At 44.6% G+C, this 25,937-nt stretch overlaps 1 protein-coding gene across 1 annotated transcript in view; it reads left to right on the plus strand.

The window, feature by feature from the left end:
- Patronin (calmodulin-regulated spectrin-associated protein patronin) overlaps positions 1-25,937 on the plus strand; it is a 111,695-nt gene that overhangs the window by 662 nt on the left and 85,096 nt on the right. The window contains exons 1-4 of the mRNA XM_080269650.1: positions 1-3,856; positions 20,221-20,316; positions 21,969-22,184; positions 25,344-25,547. The exon at positions 1-3,856 is cut by the window's left edge and continues 662 nt beyond it. Of these exons, the coding sequence (XP_080125776.1) occupies positions 1-3,856; positions 20,221-20,316; positions 21,969-22,184; positions 25,344-25,547 (4,372 nt within the window). The remainder of the gene's footprint in view (positions 3,857-20,220; positions 20,317-21,968; positions 22,185-25,343; positions 25,548-25,937) is intronic.

Genomic DNA, 25,937 nt, shown 5'->3' on the forward strand with positions numbered 1-25,937 from the left:
GGAAGACGACCCTGTTTACATCTCACGTTCGGAGATTCTTGCTCGGGTGGATCCGGCATACACCTCCGGGGCGAGGGTGGCTCGGGGCAGGGAAAATGAAACAACCAAGAGGTGTAGGAGAGACGCCACGTATGTATCCCGCTCGGAGATCCTGACCCGCTTGAAGGAGATGAGGGAGAGCGGTGATGAGCGAGGTCTCTCCACACAGACCGCTGACTCTAACTGGGACTTGTGCTCTTGTGTTTCTTGTGAACACTGCGGGCCCGACCACACCGCCTGTGAGGGTGACTGTGAGTGTGATGCCCGCCAGCTGCAGGACAAGAGGCATCAAGAGTCCTCCAGACCCGTTTCTCCCGTGGCACACTCCCATCTCTCCCAAGACTCTTGGTCCAACGGAGAGTTTGAGAAGATATACGAGCCAGTGGGTGGAGCAGCCGTGGCCCAGCAGCTGGTGAATCGCACAATTGAAGAGCAGGAGAAACGGCTGAAGAAGCTGAGCCTTGCACAGCAGAAGCGAGCCAGTGCGATGAAGCCAAAATACCTGCCAGTGGACGTGTGGAGCCTCAGTGAAAACGAAGATGTGTACGAGTCCTTGGCAAGAGTGGCTCGGGCTAAGGTGCGGGGGGGTGCCGGTGGGAACCCAAACCCAGGTGATGATGACGAGGAAAAGGGTGACTTGTGGCTGAGGCAGAGGGTGAGAGAGCTTCTGAGGGGACCAGGGGAGGTGAGCTCAGCAGCCAGAACCAAAGTAGTGGAAGCTCTGACTTACCACATCACCCGCCATCTTGACCTGAACCACTGCAGCAGCGAAGATGAAAGGAACAGGGAGATACGGCAGCGTCTGCGAGTGGCTCTGGCGCAGGACTGGGAAACACTGAGCAACATCAACCTGGGCCACATATACGTCCCCATGGAGGAGGGGTCTGGTGCCAGCAAGTCCCCCGCACCCACCACCACCCCCGTTGCAGGCAAGGAGAGCACGGACTATGACACCTTTGGCAGTATCGACTCCCTGATATTCGAGCCTCGTGTGCAGAACTTGAGTGAGGGGGCACAGCAGATGGAGGAAGAGGAGGCCGTGCAGCGTAGTGTTGACCGCATGCTGGACCAGGCCATCCACCAGCCCCATTTCTCCCTCACCCCTGCACGTCTGCTCCACCCGCACCTCCAGGAGCAAGAGGAGGATGGGGAGGAGGAGGAAGAGACACCCACTCCCACTCCAGTTCCCTCCACACCCATGGCTGAGAGTGAGCAGGAGTTGGCAGGGCAGCACAGTGATGAGGAACAGCAGGCACATCATCAGGAACCCCCAAAGTATCAGCAAAATTCCCCTGACCTGCCTGACGCACCACAGCCCAACCTTTGGCGTTCGAGTCCCCAGCCTCAGCCACAGCGTTCAGGCACCAAATTGCCGTTCAAGCAGAAGATATACAAGAGTCTGATGGGGCTCGGGTTTATACGGTTTGGCTCCAGGGAGAACGTGAAGTCAGAGGGCAGCAGTGAAGACCTCATCAAAGTCAAGATGCAGCCAGACCCAGAGCCACATCAATCGCAGGACCATCATGGGTTTAATGCTTTCAGATTGGACCTACAGAACCTCGGTGGCCATCAACTGTCCAGCGAAGAGGATTCCACGTATGATTACCACCCCGACCATCGCCCTCACGGCACCACCACCACCACCAGCAGCGGCAGCAATGACACCCCAAACTCTGAGACCGACAGTGTGACCAGCCTGGAGAGTGTCATTTACAGAGGTGATACGGGTGAAGAGGTTGGCGCAGCAGAACACGGTGACCATCACGACCGTCCCAGAAGGAAGACCCAGCCTGCTTTCAGTCACAAATTCGTGGTGAACCGCGGCCATGAGTCAGACACCAGTGAGCTCCAGGAGAATAAGTCTGTCAGTCCAGGTACACATCCCTACCTGGACTCTGATACCTCCTGGGATTACATGGAAGCCGGGGGTGAGGAGGAGGCTGCCCTGAGACACCAAGATTCTGCTGCTGCTCCTTCCGTTTCCCACACACCTGGCCCTCCTGTCATAGCTAACTTGAGAAGGCAGAATTTAGGGCTTGGTGACATTTCTGTTTCCCATGCCTCAGTGCCCCCCAGCAAGGAACAGTACATGGGGGAGACTAGTGCTGTGGATAGAGTATCTGGTCCATCCACCCCAGTGCAGTTTTTTCCAGTCAAGGGCCAGTCTAGTCAGCCACCAGGTCCAGTCAGTGACCCTTCTGATGATAACTCTGATGGACGGCGACTTTTTCGTGTCTACCAGCGACGCCAGCTGTGGGCCGGGAACGAGCCAGGAGGGGGCGGTGGCGATGAGAGCTCTAACACACAGGACACCCAGGACAGCATCAGTGGCACCCAGGTCACCCAGGACAGCTCCACTACCACACAGGACACCCAGACCATGTATGAGGTGTGTGGCAGGGCTGCAGCGGTGGGGGAGGCTGGCCAGGACACTCCGGCGGTGGTTTTGTTAAAGCATCACGTATACCAAAGCATCGAGTCCCTGGCATCTCGTCTGTCGTCAGCCCCGTCCTTAAAGACAGCTGGTACGGAAGCGAGCCTGGAAGATGGCCAACTGCAGATGTATGGTTCGCGGCATGGGGAGCCAATCTATGGGGTGCGCAACTCTCGCCTCTTCCACTCCATGAATGGGGCGTTTGTGACGAGAGATACCACAGATGACCCGGTCGGCACCCCCGTTGTCATCCGGAGAGGCCGTGCGGTGGAGCTGACTGAGGAGATGTTTAAGGGAGTCAACCAGCCTTCACTTCAGGACCAGGAGGAAGTGAAGGAGGAAAGAAATGAGGACGACCACTCCGCCATGACTTTCCACACTACCCTCATACCCACATCCACTCCACAGCCCCGCCTCTTCTTCCACAACACAGTGTCCTCCAGCGAATCTCGTGAAATCCACTCGTACGAAAATGACAGTGAAATCTATGGCACAAGGAACGAAATTCACGAGGCGATTATGCAGGCCTCCAAGGAACAGCCAGATGAAGCTAAGAAATCACCAGAAGAGGTTGATAGTCACCCAAAGCCTTCACAAGAGGAGGGGAAGAGAGAGATGGAGGAAGAGGGAAAGGGAGGAGGAGGAGGAGGAGCATCAATGGAGAAGTTCAAGCGGGTTCAGAAAGTGGGAGTCTCAATCATGGGCAACAACAATGACATGATGATCCGTGAACTGAAGCTGAAACTGAGGCGAAGGTTCAGCCCAGAGGAGGAAGGGGAGGAAGAGGATGAAAATAAGGAGTCCGATGTAAACCCGAAGCGACCACTGGTTCCCACTGTGTCTGTCGGCTCTACTAGCTCTGTGGCCCTGAAGAGAGAGCAGCTGGCACCTCACATGACCAAAATCCTGGGGTCGGTGCACCAGAAGGGTCCTAAAAATGAGGACGACGTGAAGAAACCCCCGGAGACAGAGCAGCAGAAGGCACGGCAGGTCCCCCCAGCCCCTGTTCCTGACAAGAGCAGCCACACAAAGGAGGAGAAACAGGAGAAGAATGAGAGGGAGAAGGAGAGGGAGGTTTTAAAAGTGGCCATGGGCGACGGCAAAATGGAGCAAGTGTATCTCCCCACCCCAGACTACACACCGGCCTCCACTTTGCCTCGTGTGGACCAGAAAAGCCTTCGCCATGACCCCCTGTCAAATTTGGACGATGTATTGAACTCTACGCCAGAGGATTATAGCTTTGACCTGGCTGACCTGGCTAAATTTGTACATGAACACATCGCGAAGAACAAGTGCCTGTACGCTGACCCAGATCACTGCCCTGGAGGAGACGACCCGTGCCTCTCGAACTTCTCCAAGAATGCCACGACCCCAAAACGTTCAGTGAGGTTTGACATGAGCAAAAAGTTGGCTGATTTGAATGCAACGTGGTCAGATTTAGAAAGCCTGATTTTTACCGAAGACAGGAGTGATGGTTTTGAGGATACCTATGGGGACGGAAGGCTGCCTGGGTCAAGAATGGATTGCTACAAGGACACGGAGGGGTTACTATGGCAACAGCTGGCTAAAATGCGACGCAGTAAGGCACCCGAGGACCGTTACCGTTGGCAGTTGGAGAAGACGAAGAGGATGTTGCTGTGGATACACCTCTCCAACGACACCGCCTACACGGATTGGTGCTACAGTAGTCAGTGGTGGAAGGTTAGTGATTCCTATTTGCCATCCACAGCGTCGTTACCTATTTTGATCGTTAAAAATTGGGGGAAAGTTGATGATGATGAAGGTGGTGGTGGTGATGGTGGCAGCGATGATGATGGTGGCAGCGATGATGATGGTGGTGGTGGAGGTGGTGATAGTGACGATGATGATGATGGTGTTCGTGATGATGATGATGGTGTGGTCCCTTTGCAGTCTTTTAAAATTCCTTCTCTGCTCTCTTCCTTTTTTTTTCCCTCTTTCTGAAGCATACCCACCCCGTGTATGATGTAATATAATAGATAAAGACTCAGGATTTATCTGTTTATCTATCTAGCTATCTGTCGTTATTTATTTATTTATTTATTTAAAGAAGAAAAACTTAGGTGGAAGAGGCTATGTGTAATTCGTGTGCATTTTCGGGTAGGCCGCCAAATTTGAAAAAAGTTTAAAAACCGACAAGACACAGTTTCCGTTGTGGTGTGTAGGTGGCGGGGAGGGAGGGAGGGAGAGAAGAGGAGGGAGGGAGGGAGGAAAAGTAGATGGATGCGTGAAGGAAGCAAAGATTAAGGATGGATGAATGAAGGAGGGAGGGATGGAGGAAGGGTAGATGGATGGAAGGAAGTAAGGATGGATGAATGAAGAAGGGAGGGAGGGAGGGAAGAAAGGATAGATGGATGGAAGGAGGGATGGATGAATGAAGGAGGGAGGGATGGAGGAGTGGTGAATGGATGGATGGAAGAAAGGAAGGAAGGATGGAAGAAAGAAAGGAATGAAGGATGGATGGATGGAAGGAGGGATGGATGAATGAAGGAGGGAGGGATGGAGGAGTGCTGAATGGATGGATGGAAGAAAGGAAGGAAGAATGGAAGAAAGAAAGGAATGAAGGATGGATGGATGGATGGATAGAAGGAAAGGATGTCCAGACTGAAGGATATGGCTGGTTAATATCCTTTTGTACGTTATTTATGCAGAGTATGGCGATATTGGAAGGATTTATGTAACACAGAAGAGGACAGTAAGGTGTAATAAGCAGAATAAATCACTTAGGAAAAGGTGTTGGGGATATGGCTGGTTAATATCCTTTTGTATGTTATTTATACAGAATATGGCGGTATTGGAAAGAGTTTTATTGTACAGAGGTGGACAGTAAGGTGTAGTAAACAAAATAAATCGCTTAGGGAATGGTGTTGAGAGCCCCGCCAAGCCACAAGTGCCAGTCACATTCACACGCACCGTTACTCTCTCTTACCTCAAGCCACTAACCCACCTGGCTTGTCTGGCTTACATCCCGAGAGATCCCTAACACCATTTCCTAAGCGATTTATTTTATTTATCACACCTTACTTCTCTCATATAAGTCCATCCACTATCACCATACTCTGCACAAATAACGTACAAAAGGATATTAACCAGCCATATTCCTAAGACCTTTTCCTAAGCGATTTATTTTGATTATTACACCCCACTGTCCTCTTCTGTGTTACATGAATCCTTCCAGTATCGCCATACTCTGTATAAATAACATACAAAAGGATATTAACCAGCCATATCCAAAAAATAAATCGCTAAGGAAGAGGTGTTAGGGAGTTTTATCACCCCTTCAGCGTGGGAATTTTGTTTTATAGATTTACGGTCTCTCTCTCTCTCTCTCTCTCTCTCTCTCTCTCTCTCTCTCTCTCTCTCTCATGGTGATGATGGTATCAGTAGCAGTACCGGTAGTAGTGGTGATGATGATGATGGTGGTGGTGTTGGTGGTGGTGGTGGCGGTAGTAATAGTTGTAGTAGTAGTAGTGGTGGTGGTGGTGGTGTTGATGATGATGATGGTGATAATACGGTGAAGTGAGCACATTTGGCGGTAACTGTGGTGGTGGTGATGATGTTGATTGATGATGCTAGTGGTGGTGTTGATGATGGTGATGATGGCGGTAACTGTGGTGGTGATGATGATGTTGATTGATGATGCTAGTGGTGGTGGTGATGATGGTGATGATGGCGGTAACTGTGGTGGTGATGATGATGTTGATTGATGATGCTAGTGGTGGTGGTGATGATGTTGATTGATGATGCTAGTGGTGGTGGTGATGATACGGTGGAGTGAGCACAGTCGGCAGTAACTGTACCGGGTCACAGTTAAGGTTAATGTCATTCACAGTCACGCTTCTGCCTTCACCTCATCACGCTCCCGCACGGTGGTGGTGATGGTGGTGGTGATGATGATGATGGTGATGAAGAGGAGGAGATTGATAATGATGATGAGTTAATAATTTGGGAAGTTCTGATTTAGTGCTACTGGCATTATTTTGTTTTTTCTTGTTTTAAAATTGCGGTCCTGTATTTGAAAGACTGTCTAGCATAGAGCCCTCCACCTGTGTCAACTTAACCTGTCAGGTGTCCGCTCTTTAGGCCAATTACGGTGGCAGGCCGTCAACCGGATCTGGTGATATTACCCGCAGCACAGGCAAGTGAGTCAGCCACGCCATCTCAAGAACTGCTTAACCCAGCAAGCTGAATATCCAATACAGCCTTCAGGTGAACGCAGTGCGGAAAGGAGTGGGGTTCCAATAGGTGGATTATGCTCAGAGATCGCCTGGGATTAAAAAAAAAAAAAACTGGGGCTTCTCCTGATATTCCTGATGTCACCTGATTTTCTAGGTGGACTTATAGACTGTGATGACCTAAGGTGACACGCATAAGATGAGTGACATTGACAAGGTCTCTGTAGCTCGGGTTGGGGAATGGCTGTGGCAAGAGTTTGTTTATCGAAAGGGACAATTTTACGGTGTTCAAGTTTGTATTGTTATTATTATTATTAGTAGTAGTTGTTGTAGTTGTAGTTGTTGTTGTTGTTGTAGCAGTAGTAACGGCAGTAGTAGTAGTAGCAGCAGCAGCAGCGTTGTTATTACTAGGCAAAATTCTCAGCTTTCTCGTTACTCAGACATACAGCTCGTGTCTTTCAAAACATTTTACTATAACGCACTTCTGTAATGTGTGTGTGTGTGTGTGTGTGTGTGTGTGTGTGTGTGTGTGTGTGTGTGTGTGTGTGTGTGTGTGTGTGTTTAATTACTCGTGTGTACATCTGCCAACATGATATTCATTGTTCTTACCGTTATGTTTCTTTAGGCAGAGTGTTTGCATGATGATGGTGATGATGATGATGGTGGTGGTAATGATGATGGTGTTGGTGGTGGTGATGGTGATGATGATGATGGTAGTGATGATGATGATGATGGTGGTGATGATGATGATGGTGTTGGTGGTGATGATGGTGGTGGTAGTGATGATGATGATGGTAGTGATGATGATGATGGTGGTGGTGATGATGATGGTAGTGATGATGATGATGGTGGTGGTGGTGGTGATGCTGCTGCTGATGATGATGATGGTAGAAATAGTAGTGGTGGTGGTGATGCTGATGGTGATGATAATAGTGGTGGTGATGGTGATGATGATGATGATGATGGTAGAAATAGTAGTAGTAGTAGTGGTGATGATGGTGATGATAGTAGTGGTGATGATGATGATGATGGTGGTTGTGGTGATGATGGTGATGCTGCTGCTGATGATGATGATGGTAGTGATGATGATGATGGTAGGAATAGTAGTAGTAGTGGTGATGATGGTGATGATGATGGTGGTGATAGTAGTGGTGATGATGATGGTGGTGATGGTAGTGGTGGTGATGATGATTGTATTGAGTTAAGTTTGACATTCATCACATTCATCTTCCTCTTATTTGCAATTCATTTACTTTCGTGTTCCTGACCTCATTCTTCCGTTCATGCCTCTCTCTCTCTCTCTCTCTCTCTCTCTCTCTCTCTCTCTCTCTCTTATTCGTCTTTCCTCCCTTCCCTCTACCCTAACACCTTCCTTCCTTCCTTCCTCCTCCTCCCCTCCTATCTATCAGTCCATCAGTCAGTCAGCCTAGCAATCTATCTATCTGTCTATCTATCACTCATCCCATTATATCTCCATTTATCTATCAGTCAATCTATCAGTCCATCTGTTTATGTACCTTAACACTTTCTTCCTTCCTCCTTAATCTGTCTATCTATATCCATCAGTCAGTAAACCTACCAATATATCTATCTGTCTATATATCTACCTCCCAGAATATCTCTATCTATCTATCTATCCATCCATCTATCTATGTATCTTAACACCTTCTCCTTTTCTCCTTAACCCCCCGTCCCGTCTCGTAAGAAGTACCGTAATCCTAGTGTCACCTGGCCATTCTGTCTATCTATTGCCAGACGCCTCAGTCCCGTAAGGGGTGGCCACAAACAAATCGCCTCCATGTCGCCCTGTCCCCCGCCATTTCACTGCCCTGCCCCCAGCTCACACCCCTCTCTCTCATATACCGCTCCACCCCTCCATCTCATCCTTGGACTCCCTCTCCCTCTCCTCCTTTCCATTCAGCACCTGTAATTAACCTTTTCGCAAGGCTAGTGGTTGAACAAGTCACCTGCTGTCTGGAAGTACGCTAGATCGAATCCCGGCCGGGGTGGGGAAAGCTGTAGATTAGATTTTCGTTTTAAAAAGTCCACTGATTTTTACACGAGTTATTGATAAGTAAGATTGTTATTATTATTATTTTTTTATTATTTTTTATTATTATTATTATTATCATTATTGTTGTTGTGGTTACTACTATTATTACTACTACTACTACTACTACTACTATTATTATTATTATTATTATTATTATTATTATTATTATCATCATCGTCATCGTCTTTCCTCCTTCCTTGTTCCCCCCCCCCTCTCTCTCCTCAGGTGTTTTTAGGTCAGTTAATGTGCAGAGAGCATACATACATACATGAGGCAGGCAGGGGTGAGGCAGGCAGGGGTGAGGCAGGTAGGGGTGAGGCAGGTAGTAAGTCAATCAAGCAGTGTGGCAGGTGTGAAGGGCAAGTTGACATGTTATCAAATACAGGTGTGAAGGGCAAGGTGGCATGTTATCAAATACACACACACACACACACACACACACACACACACACACACACACACACACACACACACACACACACACACACACACACCGTTACCAGCTCAGTCCCTATGCGTCTGTTGGCCGCCACCCAGGCCAGTGTCACCTGCATCTTCTGTTCTACCTGGCCACAAACTGCTAAGGCCTGTTAGGTTTACCGTGTGTGTGTGTGTGTGCGTGTGTGTGTGTGTGTGTGTGTGTGTGTGTGTGTGTGTGTGTGAGTGAGAGAGAGAGAGAGAGAGAAAGAGAGAGAGAGAATACAAAGGAGTACAAAGGAAAGCAAACAGCAACAGACCTTATGGTCCTTTCGAGGCTGTTTGTTACAGAGTAGACTATGACTACAAGATCTAACTCTACAGTACATGCTGAAGGATAATGATAGTAAAGCAAGAAGGCTGCCCCCCACCACCAAACCCTCCAGTTAAAACTATGACTACAAGATCTAACTCTACAGTACATGCTGAAGGATAATGATAGTAAAGCAAGAAGGCTTCCCCCCACCACCAAACCCTCCAGTTAAAACTATGACTACAAGATCTAACTCTACAGTACATGCTGAAGGATAATGATAGTAAAGCAAGAAGGCTGCCACCGCCTGCACCGCCTCCAAACCCTCCAGTTAAAACTGGCAAGAAAAAGTGAGAAAAACCACCACGCAGCCTGGAAAAACTGACATGGAAATTTCACAGGAATTACTGGAGAGGAAAAGTAATATTCTGTAATACTTTGCCTATAAGCTACCAGTATGAATAACCTGAAAGTAGTAAAGTAGAATGATTAATCAAATATTAAATAACTAAGGCACGACGTTATGTACGGGTACGTTGAATTAACGGGGCGTCTGCGGACACAGCGTGGAAATTGCACAGTGCACGGTGTGGATGTTCAGGGGTGGTGCGGCAGCCTTGCCTGGCGCTATTAAGGTAGGCAGCAGTCAGTCAGGCCCCAGCTCCGTTCATTCCACTGAGATTAGGAACTCTCCCATGCGGGACAAGCAAACAAGTCACCACATGTAGCAGTGACCCCTGGTACATTAAAAAAATCCCGATGGTGGTCACTTGACTAACAGGGACCCTCAGTGATCCACAGCCCATCACAGGTCGAAAGTATGAGTAGTGACCGTTAACTCAGGGCTGTCTGTGCATATACTATATTTGCTTTTAATTAATTGATCCAGGCTCGGGGGAAAAAAGTGTTTTATTCAGGAGTAAACATATTAAGCTGGGGGTTAGACGACAAATACTTATCCAGGCGACCTTGAAAAGTCGGTACTGTATTACAATTTACTACACTGGAGGGTAATTCATTCCATATATTTACAACTCTATTAAAGAAGAAATGCTTAGCTTCATGCGACTGGAATCGTTGGCCAATTATTTTATGCCCATTGTCTCTAGTGTAATTCGAGTGATCAACTGTGAAGTATTTATCAACAGCCATGTTATCATGTCCTTTGAATATCTTGAATTCTTGAGTGAGAGAGAGAGAGAGAGAGAGAGAGAGAGAGGAGGAAGAAAAGGAAAGCGAAGATGATAAAAGGAGAGAGGAGGAGAGAGGAAAGGGGGAGAGAGGGAAAGCAAGAAGGAGGTGACAGACAGAGAGACAGAGAAGAGGAGAGGAAAGAAGAGAAGAAAGAGAGAGAGAGAGACCCCAATTCAGTCTATCAGGAGCTCAGTAAAAATCGCAAATAACATCACGAATTAAATTTCGAAAAACGCGTTATTCGAATTTAAACTGAAAATTCCGCGGTCTTTTTTTTTTCCTGGCTCATTTTCCCCTTTCCATCTCTCTCTCTCTCTCTCTCTCTCTCTCTCTCTCTCTCTCTCTCTCTCTCTCTCTCTCTCTCTCTCTCTCTCTCTCACCTTTCCTCCCTCCTCCTCCTTCCCTACATTTTATCTCCCTCACCCTTCCACCCACACCCTTCTCTCTCTCTCTCTCTCTCTCTCTCTCTCTCTCAGTAGGTGGGGTGGAGGCAGGACAGCGTGACGAAGACAACAAGAGCATCGATGCGTGGCAGCTCCCTCACACACACACACACACACACACACACACACACACAACATCCGGGGTTCAAGGTATAAGCGGGACTTAAAAGGCAAAGAGTCTGTCTGTCTGTCTGTCTCTCTCTCTCTCTCTCTCTCTCTCTCTCTCTCTCAGTGGAGGGAGGTAGTCGTGAGGGGCAGTGGAGGGACGACCACGGCTCACGGAGAGAAAGTTCATTGTCTGAGAACTTTTTAAACGTGTGCACCTGTGTGTGTGTGTGTGTGTGTGTGTGTGTGTGTGTGTGTGTGTGTGTGTGTGTGTGTGCTGAAACGTAACAAATTAAAGTTAAAAATAATGACAGTTTAAATTCTTGCACACAAATGAGAGAGAGAGAGAGAGAGAGAGAGAGAGAGAGAGATCAAAATACGGATTAGAATAAATAAGGGATGATAATAGGTAAAATAATGTTGACAGGGGTAGTGATAATAATATTGATTAATAAAAGTAGTGGAAGAAAAGAAAAATAACGATAATAATAACGTGATAACTAGAACAGAGATTCGCCCTAAAATCTAATCTTTTTTTTCTCTCTCTCCCTCTTCCCATGGCCCACCCTTCCTCAAATATTTTTTTTAAATTCATTGAGAACTTTTGGAGACATCGTGTGGACAAACAGACATAGGAGAATAGCGTCATAACCTTCTCATACTTCGTTAGCAGAGGTTATTATTATTATTATTGTTATTATTATCATTATCATCATTATTATTATTATTATTATTATTATTAAGTCTGCCAATGATGGTGATGGGGAGAATGAGAAGGAAAAATAAAACATGAAGATGACTTGAGAATTGCCAGAGAGAGAGAGAGAAGGGGAGACAGCTGTAAACCAAGGTGAAAGCTTCGAGGTAACACAACTGACCGTGATAGAGTGATGGCAACTAGCCCTGGGGTGAGAAGAGTGACGGAGTGGATTTGAGAAGAGTGAGAAGAAGGAAAGAATGGGGGTTGATGTTTAAATTCAAATGTCACACTGAGAAGAAGGAAAGTATGTGTTCCTGTTTGTGTTGTTCGTTAATATCATACTGAGTGAAAGAGTGTTCGGATTTTCTTTCAGTTGCCGTAAATGTCACACTGCTTTGAGAAGAGTGAAAGTGTGTCTTGATGTTTGTTTTAACGTTCACACTACTTTGGGAAGAGTGAAAGAGTGTGTGCTGATTTTTTAATTGCATAAATGTCATCCTGCTTCGAGAAAGAAAACAGTTGCCGAGATGTGGCCGACTCGATCTTTCTCATCTCGTGTTTCCGTTATTTATATTTATTTACTCATTTATTGATATATATATTTATTTATTAGGCTGTGGAGAAGTTATGCATGTTCTATAGACTGATAAATTCATGGTATTGAAGTGTGTAGAGTGGCAGGGGTAGTAAACCGCATCTTGAACTTCGTCTGTAGTAGCCTAACGTGCAGACAGTTTTGAAAGACTATAAATAATAAAACGTTCTGAAATATTGCGTTGTCAGTACAGTGTTAATTTGATCACTAGTTCACTATACATAAGTTCACACAGTAATTATTCAGAGGTAGGTTTTAGAGGGTGCCATAGACTGTAGTGTGCTCATCCAGTTCAGTTTTCGTGTGTGTACTGTACATGTACTTAAGAATTCAGAGTCCTAATTCACAAACTTTCTATCATCTCTCCCTTGCATCTCAGATTTCGATTTGCAGGGAAGACGATAAAGAGGGGAAGTTGTACAATCTCCTCTGCTCCTTCATCCTGGGAAAACATAAGACGGGAAAATAGATCGTTATTGTTTGTCTGTCTCGGCCGAATTAGACACAGGAGCCGACGTGGTACAAACTCAGCTGGACTCGTGTGACGCGTTTGAACTACGTGTGAACAAAAACTGGCATCAAATTTCCTCTAAATCGCCGCGGCAATTTACCGCCGGTGATTTTCAGCCGGGAAAAGCGCCCGTGTGACCGTGCCTCTGTATTCCATGCCAGAAAAATTGACCGTGTGACCGCGCCATTACACGCTATGGTGCAGGAAGAGGTGTTTGTGCCTGGTTCGTGTGTCTTAATAATATTTTCCTCATTTCTCGTGGACACAGTTTTTCCATACTTAAAAATGCACTTGTTTTGGCCGTTATAAATTCTTGGATTGTTATTATTGCTGTATTTTTTATTTATTTATTTATTTTTTCTTTTTTTAGAGAGAGAGAGAGAGAGAGAGAGAGAGAATGGCCCCACTTTGAACCATATTATACTCTTCTCTCTAACCTGCAGCTTTACGTTCTTGACATGGCACTTCTTCGTGACTAGCAACACGCCTTACTGTTAATCTCTTTTGCTATAACTCAGCATTCAAGATGGAGGGATGGCAGTTTTAGGCCAGGCTAGAGTAAAAAGCGTATAGGAGTTCAGTAACAGATGTCGGTTGAGGAAGGTCCCTAACACCTCTTCCTTAGCGATTTATTTTTGGATATGGCTGGTGAATATTTAGTACGATATTTATGAAGAGTATAGCGCTGTTGCAAGGATTTATATAACACAATAGGACAGTAAAGTGTAATAACAAAATATATTGCTTTGGAAATGGTGTAATGCACAAAATAAATCGCTTAGGAAAAGGTGTTTGGGAGCTTCCTTAATTGACGGGAATACGAGTCATTATGTGTTGTGGTCAGAGAATGATCCAGGAATTGTGTGTGTGTGTGTGTGTGTGTGTGTGTGTGTGTGTGTGTGTGTGTGTGTGTGTGTGTGTGTGTGTGTGTGTGTTGAAACTGGGAACTTTATGTATGTATGTATATATGTATGTATGTGTATCTGTATGTATGTATAGCCAGATGCCTTAATCCCATAAGGGGTGGCCACAAACAAATCGCCTCCATGCCACCCTGTCCTTTACCATTTCGCTGCCCTCCCTCCAGCTTCCACTGTCATATACAACACCGCAATACTCCATCCCTCCATTTCTTTCTCGCTCTCACCCTCCTTCTCCCCTCTCCACCTTACTCACTCTCCTCGTTAGTATCGCCTTTCACATATACTTCACTACGCCACCCCTCCTCCTCGTCCTCGGTCTTCCCCCCTCCACCTCACACACTCCTCGTTAGTCTCTCCCTCTCCTTCCCCCAGCCTACACATCCCTCACATACCTCTCATTGTTAGTCTCTCACTCCATCCCCCAGCTTACACTCCCCTCCCTCACATACACTCCTCGTTAGTCTCTCACTCACCATCCCCCCAGCTTACAGTCCCCTCTCACATACTCTCCTTCTTAGTCTCTCACATCATCCCCCCAGCTTACACCCCCCTCCCTCATACACTCCTCGTTAGTCTCTCACACCATCCCCCCAGCTTAGAGCCCCCACTCACATACACTCTCCTTGTTAGTCTCTCAGCCCCCTCTCTCATACCTCTCATCTCCATCCCTCCATCTCATCCTGTCTTATACTCTACATATACTTAAGTGATAGTGAAGGGCAACGTATTTATATTTTAAGTGATAAGGTATGATAGAATATATGAAATGTATTGTGCTGTAGAGAGGGGGTGTGTGTGAGCTGAGGGGAGGGCAGCGAAAAGGCGGGGGACAGGGGGACATGGAGGCGATTTGTTTGTGGCCACCCCTTAGATAGATTTACCAGTGAGTAGCTTGGCAGGTGTTCATGTTTTCTATAATGTCTCTGTCTTGCTGGGTTCTCGTTCTCCTAGTATGTCAGTAGATGATGCAAGCCTATCATCGTTATAGAATTTTGTACATGGAAGATGGGACTGGAGTGTATTGGTGTTGTGATGAGGAGGGGTAGACTGAGATGGTTTGGGCATGTGGAGAGGAAGGATGGGACTGGAGTGTATTGGTGTTGTGATGAGGAGGGGTAGACTGAGATGGTTTGGGCATGTGGAGAGGAAGGATGGGACTGGAGTGTATTGGTGTTGTGATGAGGAGGGGTAGACTGAGATGGTTTGGGCATGTGGAGAGGAAGGATGGGACTGGAGTGTATTGGTGTTGTGATGAGGAGGGGTAGACTGAGATGGTTTGGGCATGTGGAGAGGAAGGATGGGACTGGAGTGTATTGGTGTTGTGATGAGGAGGGGTAGACTGAGATGGTTTGGGCATGTGGAGAGGAAGGATGGGACTTGAGTGTATTGGTGTTGTGATGAGGAGGGGTAGACTGAGATGGTTTGGGCATGTGGAGAGGAAGGATGGGACTGGAGTGTAATGGTGTTGTGATGAGGAGGGGTAGACTGAGATGGTTTGGGCATGTGGAGAGGAAGGATGGGACTGGAGTGTATTGGTGTTGTGATGAGGAGGGATGGATTGAGATGGTTTGGGCATGTGGAGAGGAAGGCATATGACAATTGGGTGCAGAAAGTGAGAGGAAGGAAAGACTAATGAAGAGCTAGTAGCAAGCCATAATGTGTCAATATGGATATTGACGTGGTAATGGCATGAAAGTAGCGTAAGGGCAAAAAGGTCAGCATTAATGGGAAGTCCTTAAACTCTTCACGTCATGAAACCAAATGTCTAACGTGACAGGAGCATAGGGACAATAAAGGCTGGGAGAAACATGGAAATATGGAGCAGAGAGGTAGGACAGAAGAGGAGAGTAAGGAAGGACTAATGCGTACATAGCAGCAAGCCATAGTGTGGGTGTGTGGCAGCAGAGGGAAAATACAGGCCGGAAGAAACATGGAAATATCAAGCACAGAGGTAGGACAGTAAGGAGGGAAAGACTGGAGACAAAAAGACCCCTTTTAGTCGCCTCTTACGACAGGCAGAGATAACGGGGAAGTATTCCCCCCCCCCTCCCTCCTCAGGGGATTGGCAGCTCTTGGTTGTGGCCTCACTAGCGAGGTGTGCAGCACGGCAGACCGTGCCAGCACCAGTGGGCCACGTAAGCTCCCTCACCACAACAAGGTGGCTGCCACGAGGGAGAAGTGACGTGTGTGCATGGCAGAGGCAGGGCTGTGAGCACGACACAAATGATCCATTATGAAATAAATGTTATTAAGATAGCACGGTGGCCACTCAAGACTTGGTGAACCTGGTTAACCATTCCAGGCCTTGGAACATTCTGTCCACATCTTCCACGTCTTTATCAGCAAATTCTTCTTTGTATGGCCGGGCGCATCCGTAGTCTAGAATGTGAACGTCATATTCACCGTCTTGGTGACTGACTATTACGTTTGATGCAGTTATGTTACAATGAACATATCCCACAAAATGGATTTGGCCCAACTTGTAACGGACTAGAGACTCGATGTTTTTCCTGAGTTCTGGCGAAGCGTCGAGATAGAATTGTTGCAGCGATACCCCATTGAGGTATTCCATTATTATAGCTGGTCGGTGAGTACTCAGGGCATAAATTTTGGGTGCACCCCCGATGCCCTCGAGGTAGGCCAGCACCTTGGCCTCGATTCTGGTACTTTTGTGGTTTTTTTGGCCGATCTTTAGACAGGATCTCCTACCCCTATACCATACCTTGGAAATATCACCTTCATGTCTTGAAGAGAGGCAGTTAATCACCTGTGTTTGCCGCTACATCAATTTAAAGGACTGTCGTGTATACGTTCTGGTGCGGAGTCGTAACTTTTCCATTTTTTCACATAGCAAGGCGAAGGACACGTCCGTGTCCCCTGGACCCAAGTTTGAGAGATCAGCCATTGTGGATGTATTCTCGGTAAAATAACTAGTATATGCTGTGTCTTATTCAAAATATTACGTCAAATAACTGTATGAAGATGTCGTATTCAAAATATTACGCAAAATGATAATGTATATATAGCGGTACGCTATATCTTATTCAAAATATTTCAGTAATATCTTTGTATAGTAATATTTTAGTGAAGGTACAAATGTGTGTGTTGACGAGTGCAAAGCTGAACTCTTTATAGGCAAACTGGAACGAAAGTGTATTGACCGTATTAAACATGGCGCCGAGGCTGAGTGTAGGTGCTGGCGTTGGTGCTGGGTGGTTTTAGTGATGATGATGATGATGATGATGATTATTATTACTGTGATATGATGATGATGATTACGGTACTATGACTTGATGATTACTTATGACTGATGATGATTACTATGACATGATGATGATGATGATTACTATGACATGATGATGATTACTATGACATGATGATGATGATGATTACTATGACATGATGATGATTACTATGACATGATGATGATTACTATGACATGATGATGATGATGATTACTATGACATGATGATGATTACTATGACATGATGATGATTACTATGACATGATGATGATGATTACTATGACATAATGATGATGATTACTATGACATGATGATGATGATTACTATGACATGATGATGATTACTATGACATAATGATGATTACTATGACATAATGATGATTACTATGACATGATGATGATGATTACTATGACATAATGATGATTACTATGACATAATGATGATGATTACTATGACATAATGATGATTACTATGACATAATGATGATGATTACTATGACATAATGATGATTACTATGACATGATGATGATTACTATGACATGATGATGATTACTATGACATAATGATGATGATTACTATGACATAATGATGATTACTATGACATGATGATGATTACTATGACATAATGATGATTACTATGACATAATGATGATTACTATGACATAATGATGATGATTACTATGACATGATGATGATTACTATGACATGATGATGATTACTATGACATAATGATGATGATTACTATGACATGATGATGATTACTATGACATGATGATGATGATTACTATGACATAATGATGATGATTACTATGACATGATGATGATTACTATGACATAATGATGATTACTATGACATAATGATGATTACTATGACATAATGATGATGATTACTATGACATAATGATGATGATTACTATGACATAATGATGATTACTATGACATGATGATGATGATTACTATGACATAATGATGATTACTATGACATAATGATGATTACTATGACATGATGATGATGATTACTATGACATGATGATGATTACTATGACATGATGATGATGATTACTATGACATAATGATGATGATGATGATTACTATGACATGATGATGATGATGATGATTATTATGACATGATGATGATAATTACTATGACTGTTTATTATTATTACTATTATTATTATTATTATTATTATTATTATTATTATTATTATTATTATGACTGATGATGATGCTGATTACTATGACGTGATGACGACAGTGTCTGATGATGATTGATGAAGAAGTGCTATGACAAGGGTGTGAAATAAGCCGCCAAAAGGTGAACTTACCGGCCAAGTTAGAGTAGCAGGGATATAGTCAGCATTATTGGCACTAGAATATGCTGTTATATTTATTTTCACATATTTGCACTAGAATATGCTGTTATACTCACATATTTGCACTAGAATATGCTGTTATACTCACATATTTGCACTAGAATATGCTGTTATACTCAGTTATTTTCACATATTTGCACTAGAATATGCTGTTATACTCACATATTTGCACTAGAATATGCTGTTATACTCAGTTATTTTCACATATTTGCACTAGAATATGCTGTTATACTCACATATTTGCACTAGAATATGCTGTTATACTCACATATTTGCACTAGAATATGCTGTTATACTCACATATTTGCACTAGAATATGCTGTTATACTCACATATTTGCACTAGAATATGCTGTTATACTCAGTTATTTTCACATATTTGCACTAGAATATGCTGTTATACTCACATATTTGCACTAGAATATGCTGTTATACTCACATATTTGCACTAGAATATGCTGTTATATTTATTTTCACATATTTGCAGTAGAATATGCTGTCACACTCATTTATTTTCACACATGTGCTTGAAATCCCAACTGTGGGGGGAAGGGGGAGCTTGGATAGAACCCCATGAGTAACAGATGAAATTTAAGCCTAAGATACAATACAGTAATGATTAATATGGCAATACAGTAATACAGAGGTGATTGGCTGCTGTTTACAAGCTGGTTGATACACCGCTTGCTGGTGCGGTGGTAACGCTCTCGCCTAGCATCTGCTAAGACAGGGGTTCGCGCCTTGCTCGGGATGCGAAAAAGTTTCACTGACAAAGCGGGTGGTCACTGTCCTCCTTGAGCAAGAGGATGGGTGTGTGCGTGTGTGAAGGTCAAGGCTTTGCCCTTAGATCGGACTATATGAGCTTTCAGCTCTCTTCCGGGAGGGTAAAATGCCGATGATCACAAAACCATCACGTGATCCTGACCGACCCGGTGAATTACCTCTACGCTGGATATTGCACAGAAACACACTGAGGTGGTTGAGCCATGTGGAGAGGCTGGAGAGTGAGAGACTGACAAAGGGAGTGTATGTGAGTGAGGTGGAGGGGGGGAGAGGGAGGGAGAGGCCAAGGATGAGGAAGAGGGAAGGAGTGGAGAGGTATATGAGAGAGGGGGGTACGAGCTGGGAGCAAGGCAGTGAAATGCCAGGGGACAGGGTGACATGGAGGTGATTTGTTTGTGGCCACCCCTTACGGGATTAAGATGTCTGGCAATAGATAGATAGATAGATAGATGGACAGCTGGTTATGCCCCGTTTTGGCACCTGGTATTGCATAATTTTGCCGGATATGGCATTAATAGAGCCGAGCCTATAGTGATGAATATTGCATCGGGCCGGATGTTGCAATGACATGATTGAGAGTTTATATGTATGTACGTATCTATCTATTGCCAGACGCCTCAGTCCCGTAAGGGGTGGCCACAAGCAAATTACCTTCACGTCGTCCTGTCCAACGCCATTTCACTGCCCCGCTCCCAGCACACACCCCTTTCTCTCATGTGCCTCTCCATTCCATCCCTTCATCTCATCCTTGGCTTCCCCCTCCCTCTCCACCTCACTCTCATCTACTCTCCTCATTAGTCTCTCGCTCTCCATCCTCTCTGTATATATATGTAGTACAGGGTGTCGCGTTGAGATGCTGTTAAGGTGCAAGTGGGTAATGATGCGTTGGTTTTGTTTACAGGCGAAGCAGCGGGCGTCTGTGGCCTGGATCGTCCAGAAGGCCCACAAAAACAAAGTGCCAGCCGATCTGCAGGACCCCTACTACCGAGACTATGAGGTGCCTGGCATAACCCTTCCTGTTTTACTTTCTGTTTAATTTTTATTATTTTTTGCAACTCTAGATGACTTTAATAAACTTAATAAAGGGCTACAACAACTATAAGGTATGTGGCCTAACCCTGCCTAGTTTACTTCTGTTTTTATTTTTATTATTTTTGTTTTTGCAACATAACTTAGGAAAGGGTTAATGTGGCTCTGAGATATGTGGCTTAACCCTTCCTGTTTTACTTCCTGTTTTATTTTTATTATTATTATTATTTTTTGCAACTCTAGACTTTAATAAACAGTAAAGGGTTGCCATGGCTATGAGGTACCTGGCATAACCCTTCCAATCTCACTTCCTGTATTATTATTATTATTATTATTATTATTATTTTTGTTGTTGTTTTTGCCACTCAAGATGATTTTAATAACTTTAATAAAAGGGCTACGATGACTGTGAGGTATGTGGCCTAACCCTTCCTATTTAAATCTTCCTATTTTATTATTTATATTACTTTGTTTTGCCACTCAAGATGATTTTAATAACTTTAATAAAAGGGCTGCGATGACTGTGAGGTATGTGGCCTAACCCTTCCTATTTAAATCTTCCTATTTTATTTTTACTTTGTTTTTGCAACTCTAGATAATATTAATAACTTTAATAAAAGGGCTGCCATGACTGTGAGGTATGTGGCCTAACCCTTCCTATTTAAATCTTCCTATTTTATTATTTATATTACTTTGTTTTGCCACTCAAGATGATTTTAATAACTTTGGAAGGGTTGTTGGTTCCTTGAAAGCAGTGATAAGAAACAGGGAAGTGAGCATGGAAGTGAAAAAGTTACTACATGACAGTATTGTGATACCAACTCTAACGTATGGAAGTGAAGCTTGGACGTTGTTGGAAGGACACAAGTCAAGAGTGAGATCAGTGGAAATGAGTTATTTAAGAGGAGCCTGTGGAGTCACATGGAGAGACAGGCTGACAAATGAGGATATAAAGGAGCGTTGTGGTGTGGATGTGGATGTGATAGGACGCGTTAGGAGGAACACACTGAGGTGGTTTGGCCATGTGGAGAGGATGGAGGGTGAAAGACTGACGAAGAGAGTGTATGTGAGTGAGGTGGAGGGGGGAAGAGGGAGGGGGAGGCCGAGGATGAGATGGAGGGATGGGGTGGAGAGGTATATGAGAGAGGGGGGGTGTGAGTTGGGAGCAGGGCAATGAAATGGCGGGGGACAGGTCGACATGGAGGCGATTTGTTTGTGGCCACCCCTTACTAGATCAAGGCGTCTGGCAATAGATAGATAGATAGATAGAAATTCCATACGCAATAACGCATTTCTGGTGTTATTAATTATGGTTTCAGACCGGTGTGTAGCATTGAGAGTTAGCATAGTTGGCCAGGTGTGGGTGGCCTTCAAGGATTTAGTGGAAAGTGGCTCAAAATACTGGAGAATTTTCCTTTCTATTGAGCCTTGGTTATGGGACGCAGTTTACCGGAAAATTGGAGGCAACGGAATTGAGGTTTGGCTGAATGACTTTGTTAAGTGGAGCAGCTTTTTTTTTTTTTAACTTTAAAAAAAAGTGTAATTCATTTGTTTTTCCTTCCTCTGTTCTGTTACTTAAAAAATATAAAGAAAAGCACAGTATTATGTGTTTACCATCAGGGGGTGGAGCATCTCAAGCCGGGCATCGTCCACCGGTTGGCCAACGCGGACCTGTACTGCTCCGCGCTGGCCAACATCTACGGCGACCCCAACTTCCACAACCTCAGTCACTGGAACATCATACAAGCGCTGGCCAGGAAGGGGGTCTATGTGGCCGAGCCCACGGACGTCGCCCTCACAGAGACCGTCCTCATCCAGGTCTCGCCAATCAAGATGGTAAGAATCAATACTCCTGTTTCTGTAACACGGCCCAAAATTACCATCTCTCCATCTGGCCTAAAATTACTATCTCACCCTCTGGCCTAAAATTACCGTCTCACCATCTGGCCTAAAATTACCGTCTCACCATCTGGCCTAAAATTACCATCTCTCCATCTGGCCTAAAATTACCATCTCTCCATCTGGCCTAAAATTACCATCTCACCATCTGGCCTAAAATTACCATCTCTCCATCTGGCCTAAAATTACAATCTCACCATCTGGCCTAAAATTACCATCTCTCCATCTTTACTCTGAGCTGCTACAACAGTTAATGCTAGAATATGATGCTAGTCACGAAGAAGTGCTGTTGAAAGGATGTAGAGCCATAGTATTGCCATTTTTTGTCAGTGAGCTACGTGAAATAAGCTGCACAAGGATGAAACTCTGGGCCAAGTTAAGGTGAAAGTAGTACATTCAGACCTCGATTTAAGGATCTCCATTTAAGGGATTTAGGATTTAAGGGAGTCCATATTCTACCTGACAAACGGACAAGACCATTCAAAAATGATAGGTAATGTCTAGGTTATACACATTAATATGTTTCTTTATACAGTACCCGTAAAATAATATTCATAATTATATAAATAAATAAGTGAAACAATCATTGCATTTCATAATAAGATTGTCTTTATGTGTGGTAAAACAAGGGACATTTTCAAGTAAGGGACATTTTCAAGTAAGAGACATTTTCAAGTAAGGGACATTTTCAAGTAAGGGACATTTTCAAGTAAGGGACATTTTCAAGTAAGGGACATTTTCAAGTAAGGGACATTTTCAAGTAAGAGACATTTTCAAGTAAGGGACATTTTCAAGTAAGGGACATTTTCAAGTAAGGGACATTTTCAAGTAGGGGACATTTTCAAGTAAGGGACATTTTCAAGTAAGGGACATTTTCAAGTAGGGGACATTTTCAAGTAAGGGACATTTTCAAGTAAGGGACATTTTCAAGTAGGGGACATTTTCAAGTAGGGGACAAGTTGATTCCCCATTTAGTCCCTTAAATCGAGGTTTGAGTGTATAGTGTATTGCATGAACATGTATACTGGAGAGGGATGCCTTCATGTGGTGGCACTGATATAACTGGCCAGCTCCACTGCCCGATTATACAAACGTCTCTCAACTCCTTCTCCCTCTGAGGCTCTGCTGCAATAGGAATTAATAGTGACGTATGTAATATAGAAGTTTTTGTCTGGATGCTGAGAATTTTGAAGATTTAAGATGCTGCTGAGAATTTGAAGGTTGATGCTGCTGAGAATTTGAAGGTTGATGCTGCTGAGAATTTGAAGGTTGATGCTGCTGAGAATTTGAAGGTTGATGCTGCTGAGAATTTGAAGGTTGATGTGGCTGAGAATTTGAAGGTTGATGTGGCTGAGAATTTGAAGGTTGATGTGGCTGAGAATTTGAAGGTTGATGCTGCTGAGAATTTGAAGGTTGATGTGGCTGAGAATTTGAAGGTTGATGTGGCTGAGAATTTGAAGGTTGATGTGGCTGAGAATTTGAAGGTTGATGCTGCTGAGAATTTGAAGGTTGATGTGGCTGAGAATTTGAAGGTTGGAGATGCGGCTGAGAATTTGAAGGTTGATGTGGCTGAGAATTTGAAGGTTGATGTGGCTGAGAATTTGAAAGTTGATGCTGCTGAGAATTTGAAAGTTGATGCTGCTGAGAATTTGAAGGTTGATGCAGCTGAGAATGTGAAGGTTGGAGATGTGGCTGAGAATTTGAAGGTTGGAGATGTGGCTGAGAATTTGAAGGCTGGAGATGTGGCTGAGAATTTGAAGGCTGGAGATGTGGCTGAGAATTTGAAGGCTGGAGATGTGGCTGAGAATTTGAAGGTTGAAGATGCGGCTGAGAAAGTGAAGGTTGATGTGGCTGAGAATTTGAAGGTTGATGTGGCTGAGAATGTGAAGGTTGATGTGGCTGAGAATTTGAAGGTTGGAGATGTGGCTGAGAATTTGAAGGTTGGAGATGTGGCTGAGAATTTGAAGGTTGATGTGGCTGAGAATTTGAAGGTTGATGTGGCTGAGAATGTGAAGGTTGATGTGGCTGAGAATTTGAAGGTTGGAGATGTGGCTGAGAATTTGAAGGTTGATGTGGCTGAGAATTTGAAGGTTGATGCTGCTGAGAATTTGAAGGTTGGAGATGTGGCTGAGAATTTGAAGGTTGATGTGGCTGAGAATTTGAAGGTTGATGTGGCTGAGAATTTGAAGGTTGATGTGGCTGAGAATTTGAAGGTTGGAGATGTGGCTGAGAATTTGAAGGTTGATGTGGCTGAGAATTTGAAGGTTGATGTGGCTGAGAATTTGAAGGTTGATGCGGCTGAGAATTTGAAGGTTGGAGATGCGGCTGAGAATTTGAAAGTTTGAATAAAGAGTGTATGGATATATAAGCCACTTTACTCTCCTTGTATTATGGTTATCCCACTTTGGAATTTTTGCATTTCATCTTTTTGAATCCTCCCCACCATATATATATGTAGGAACAATGAGTAATAATGATAGAGAATTGAGTGTGGAAGGTGAGAAGCATGAACACTGGGGGTAGGGTCCTGAGAGGCAGACCAAAAAAAAAAAAGACCTGGGATGAGGTCATAAAGTGTGACCTCAGGGATAAGGGACTGAATAGGGAGGCTGCCAGAGGTGAAGAAGCGTGGAGAGCTGCCATTAGGTGACCAAGACCAACGTATGCAAATGTTGGAGCTTTTGCAAACGATACAAACGAACAACAAACACTTTCCTGACTAATCGTTCTGACCACATAGACTCATAGGAGCAGTGGGTAATATTGATGGAGATGATGGTATGGGGGATATTCCATTGAGGGGGAAAAAGCCATTAGCAAGATGGATGATGAAGGATATGCAGCATTGTAGTACTAGATGTGTAGATGGATGCGTCAGAGATCATGCTGGTCACTCTTACCTCAGTTTCTTTGTTATTTTTCTTCTTCGTCATCTTCTTCTTCTTCTCCTTCTCCTTCTCCTTCTCCTCTCTCTCTCTCTCTCTCTCTCTCTCTCTCTCTCTCTTTTTAATGGAAGGAGGTAAAATTTTGCAAGAATTTTTTTACCGAAACTGTCCAAAAGTGTCATCACACCGCCCTTCCTGTGCCCCCAAACAGTCAGCACATCTTGCCGTCATTGAGGCGATGATGGCGCTGTACATCCGGGAGGTGGTGGTGGCAGAGCGGGCGGTGGCGGTGCTGCAGCGGGTGGGTGGGGCCGGGGCGGGACAGGACCGCACGCCCCAGGATCAGGAGGAGGCCCTGGTGTTGTGGATCAGCCATATCGTCCGGGCACTACAGGAACGAATCCACCACAGCCAGGTAACGAGACTCATCCACTTATACCAAAGACCCTTATACCTGACACCTGACTGTTACCTACCAGAATTACTCTATTACAATTACACTGATGAGAGAGGGGAGTGTGAGCTAGGAGCAGGGCAGTGAAGTGGCGGGGGACAGGGTGACATGGAGGCGATTTGTTTGTGGCCACCCTATACGGGATTAAGGCGTCTGGTGATAGATAGATAGACAATTACCAGCCTAACAGTCCAGTGATAGCTTTATTCCCTTCGGTCTAAGAGATCAGGGGCATAGCCAGGATTTTGTTATATGGGGGTGTGTTTGAATTTTGGTTGCCATTACTCTCACAGTATCTATATAGGTAATAGATAGATAGTGTGTCTGGTTAATAGTGAAGGAGTTAGTCGA

This window comes from Coenobita brevimanus, chromosome 35, assembly GCF_032717465.1.
Source record: "Coenobita brevimanus isolate Jiangsu-jjx chromosome 35, ASM3271746v2, whole genome shotgun sequence".
Lineage (NCBI taxonomy): Eukaryota > Metazoa > Arthropoda > Malacostraca > Decapoda > Coenobitidae > Coenobita > Coenobita brevimanus.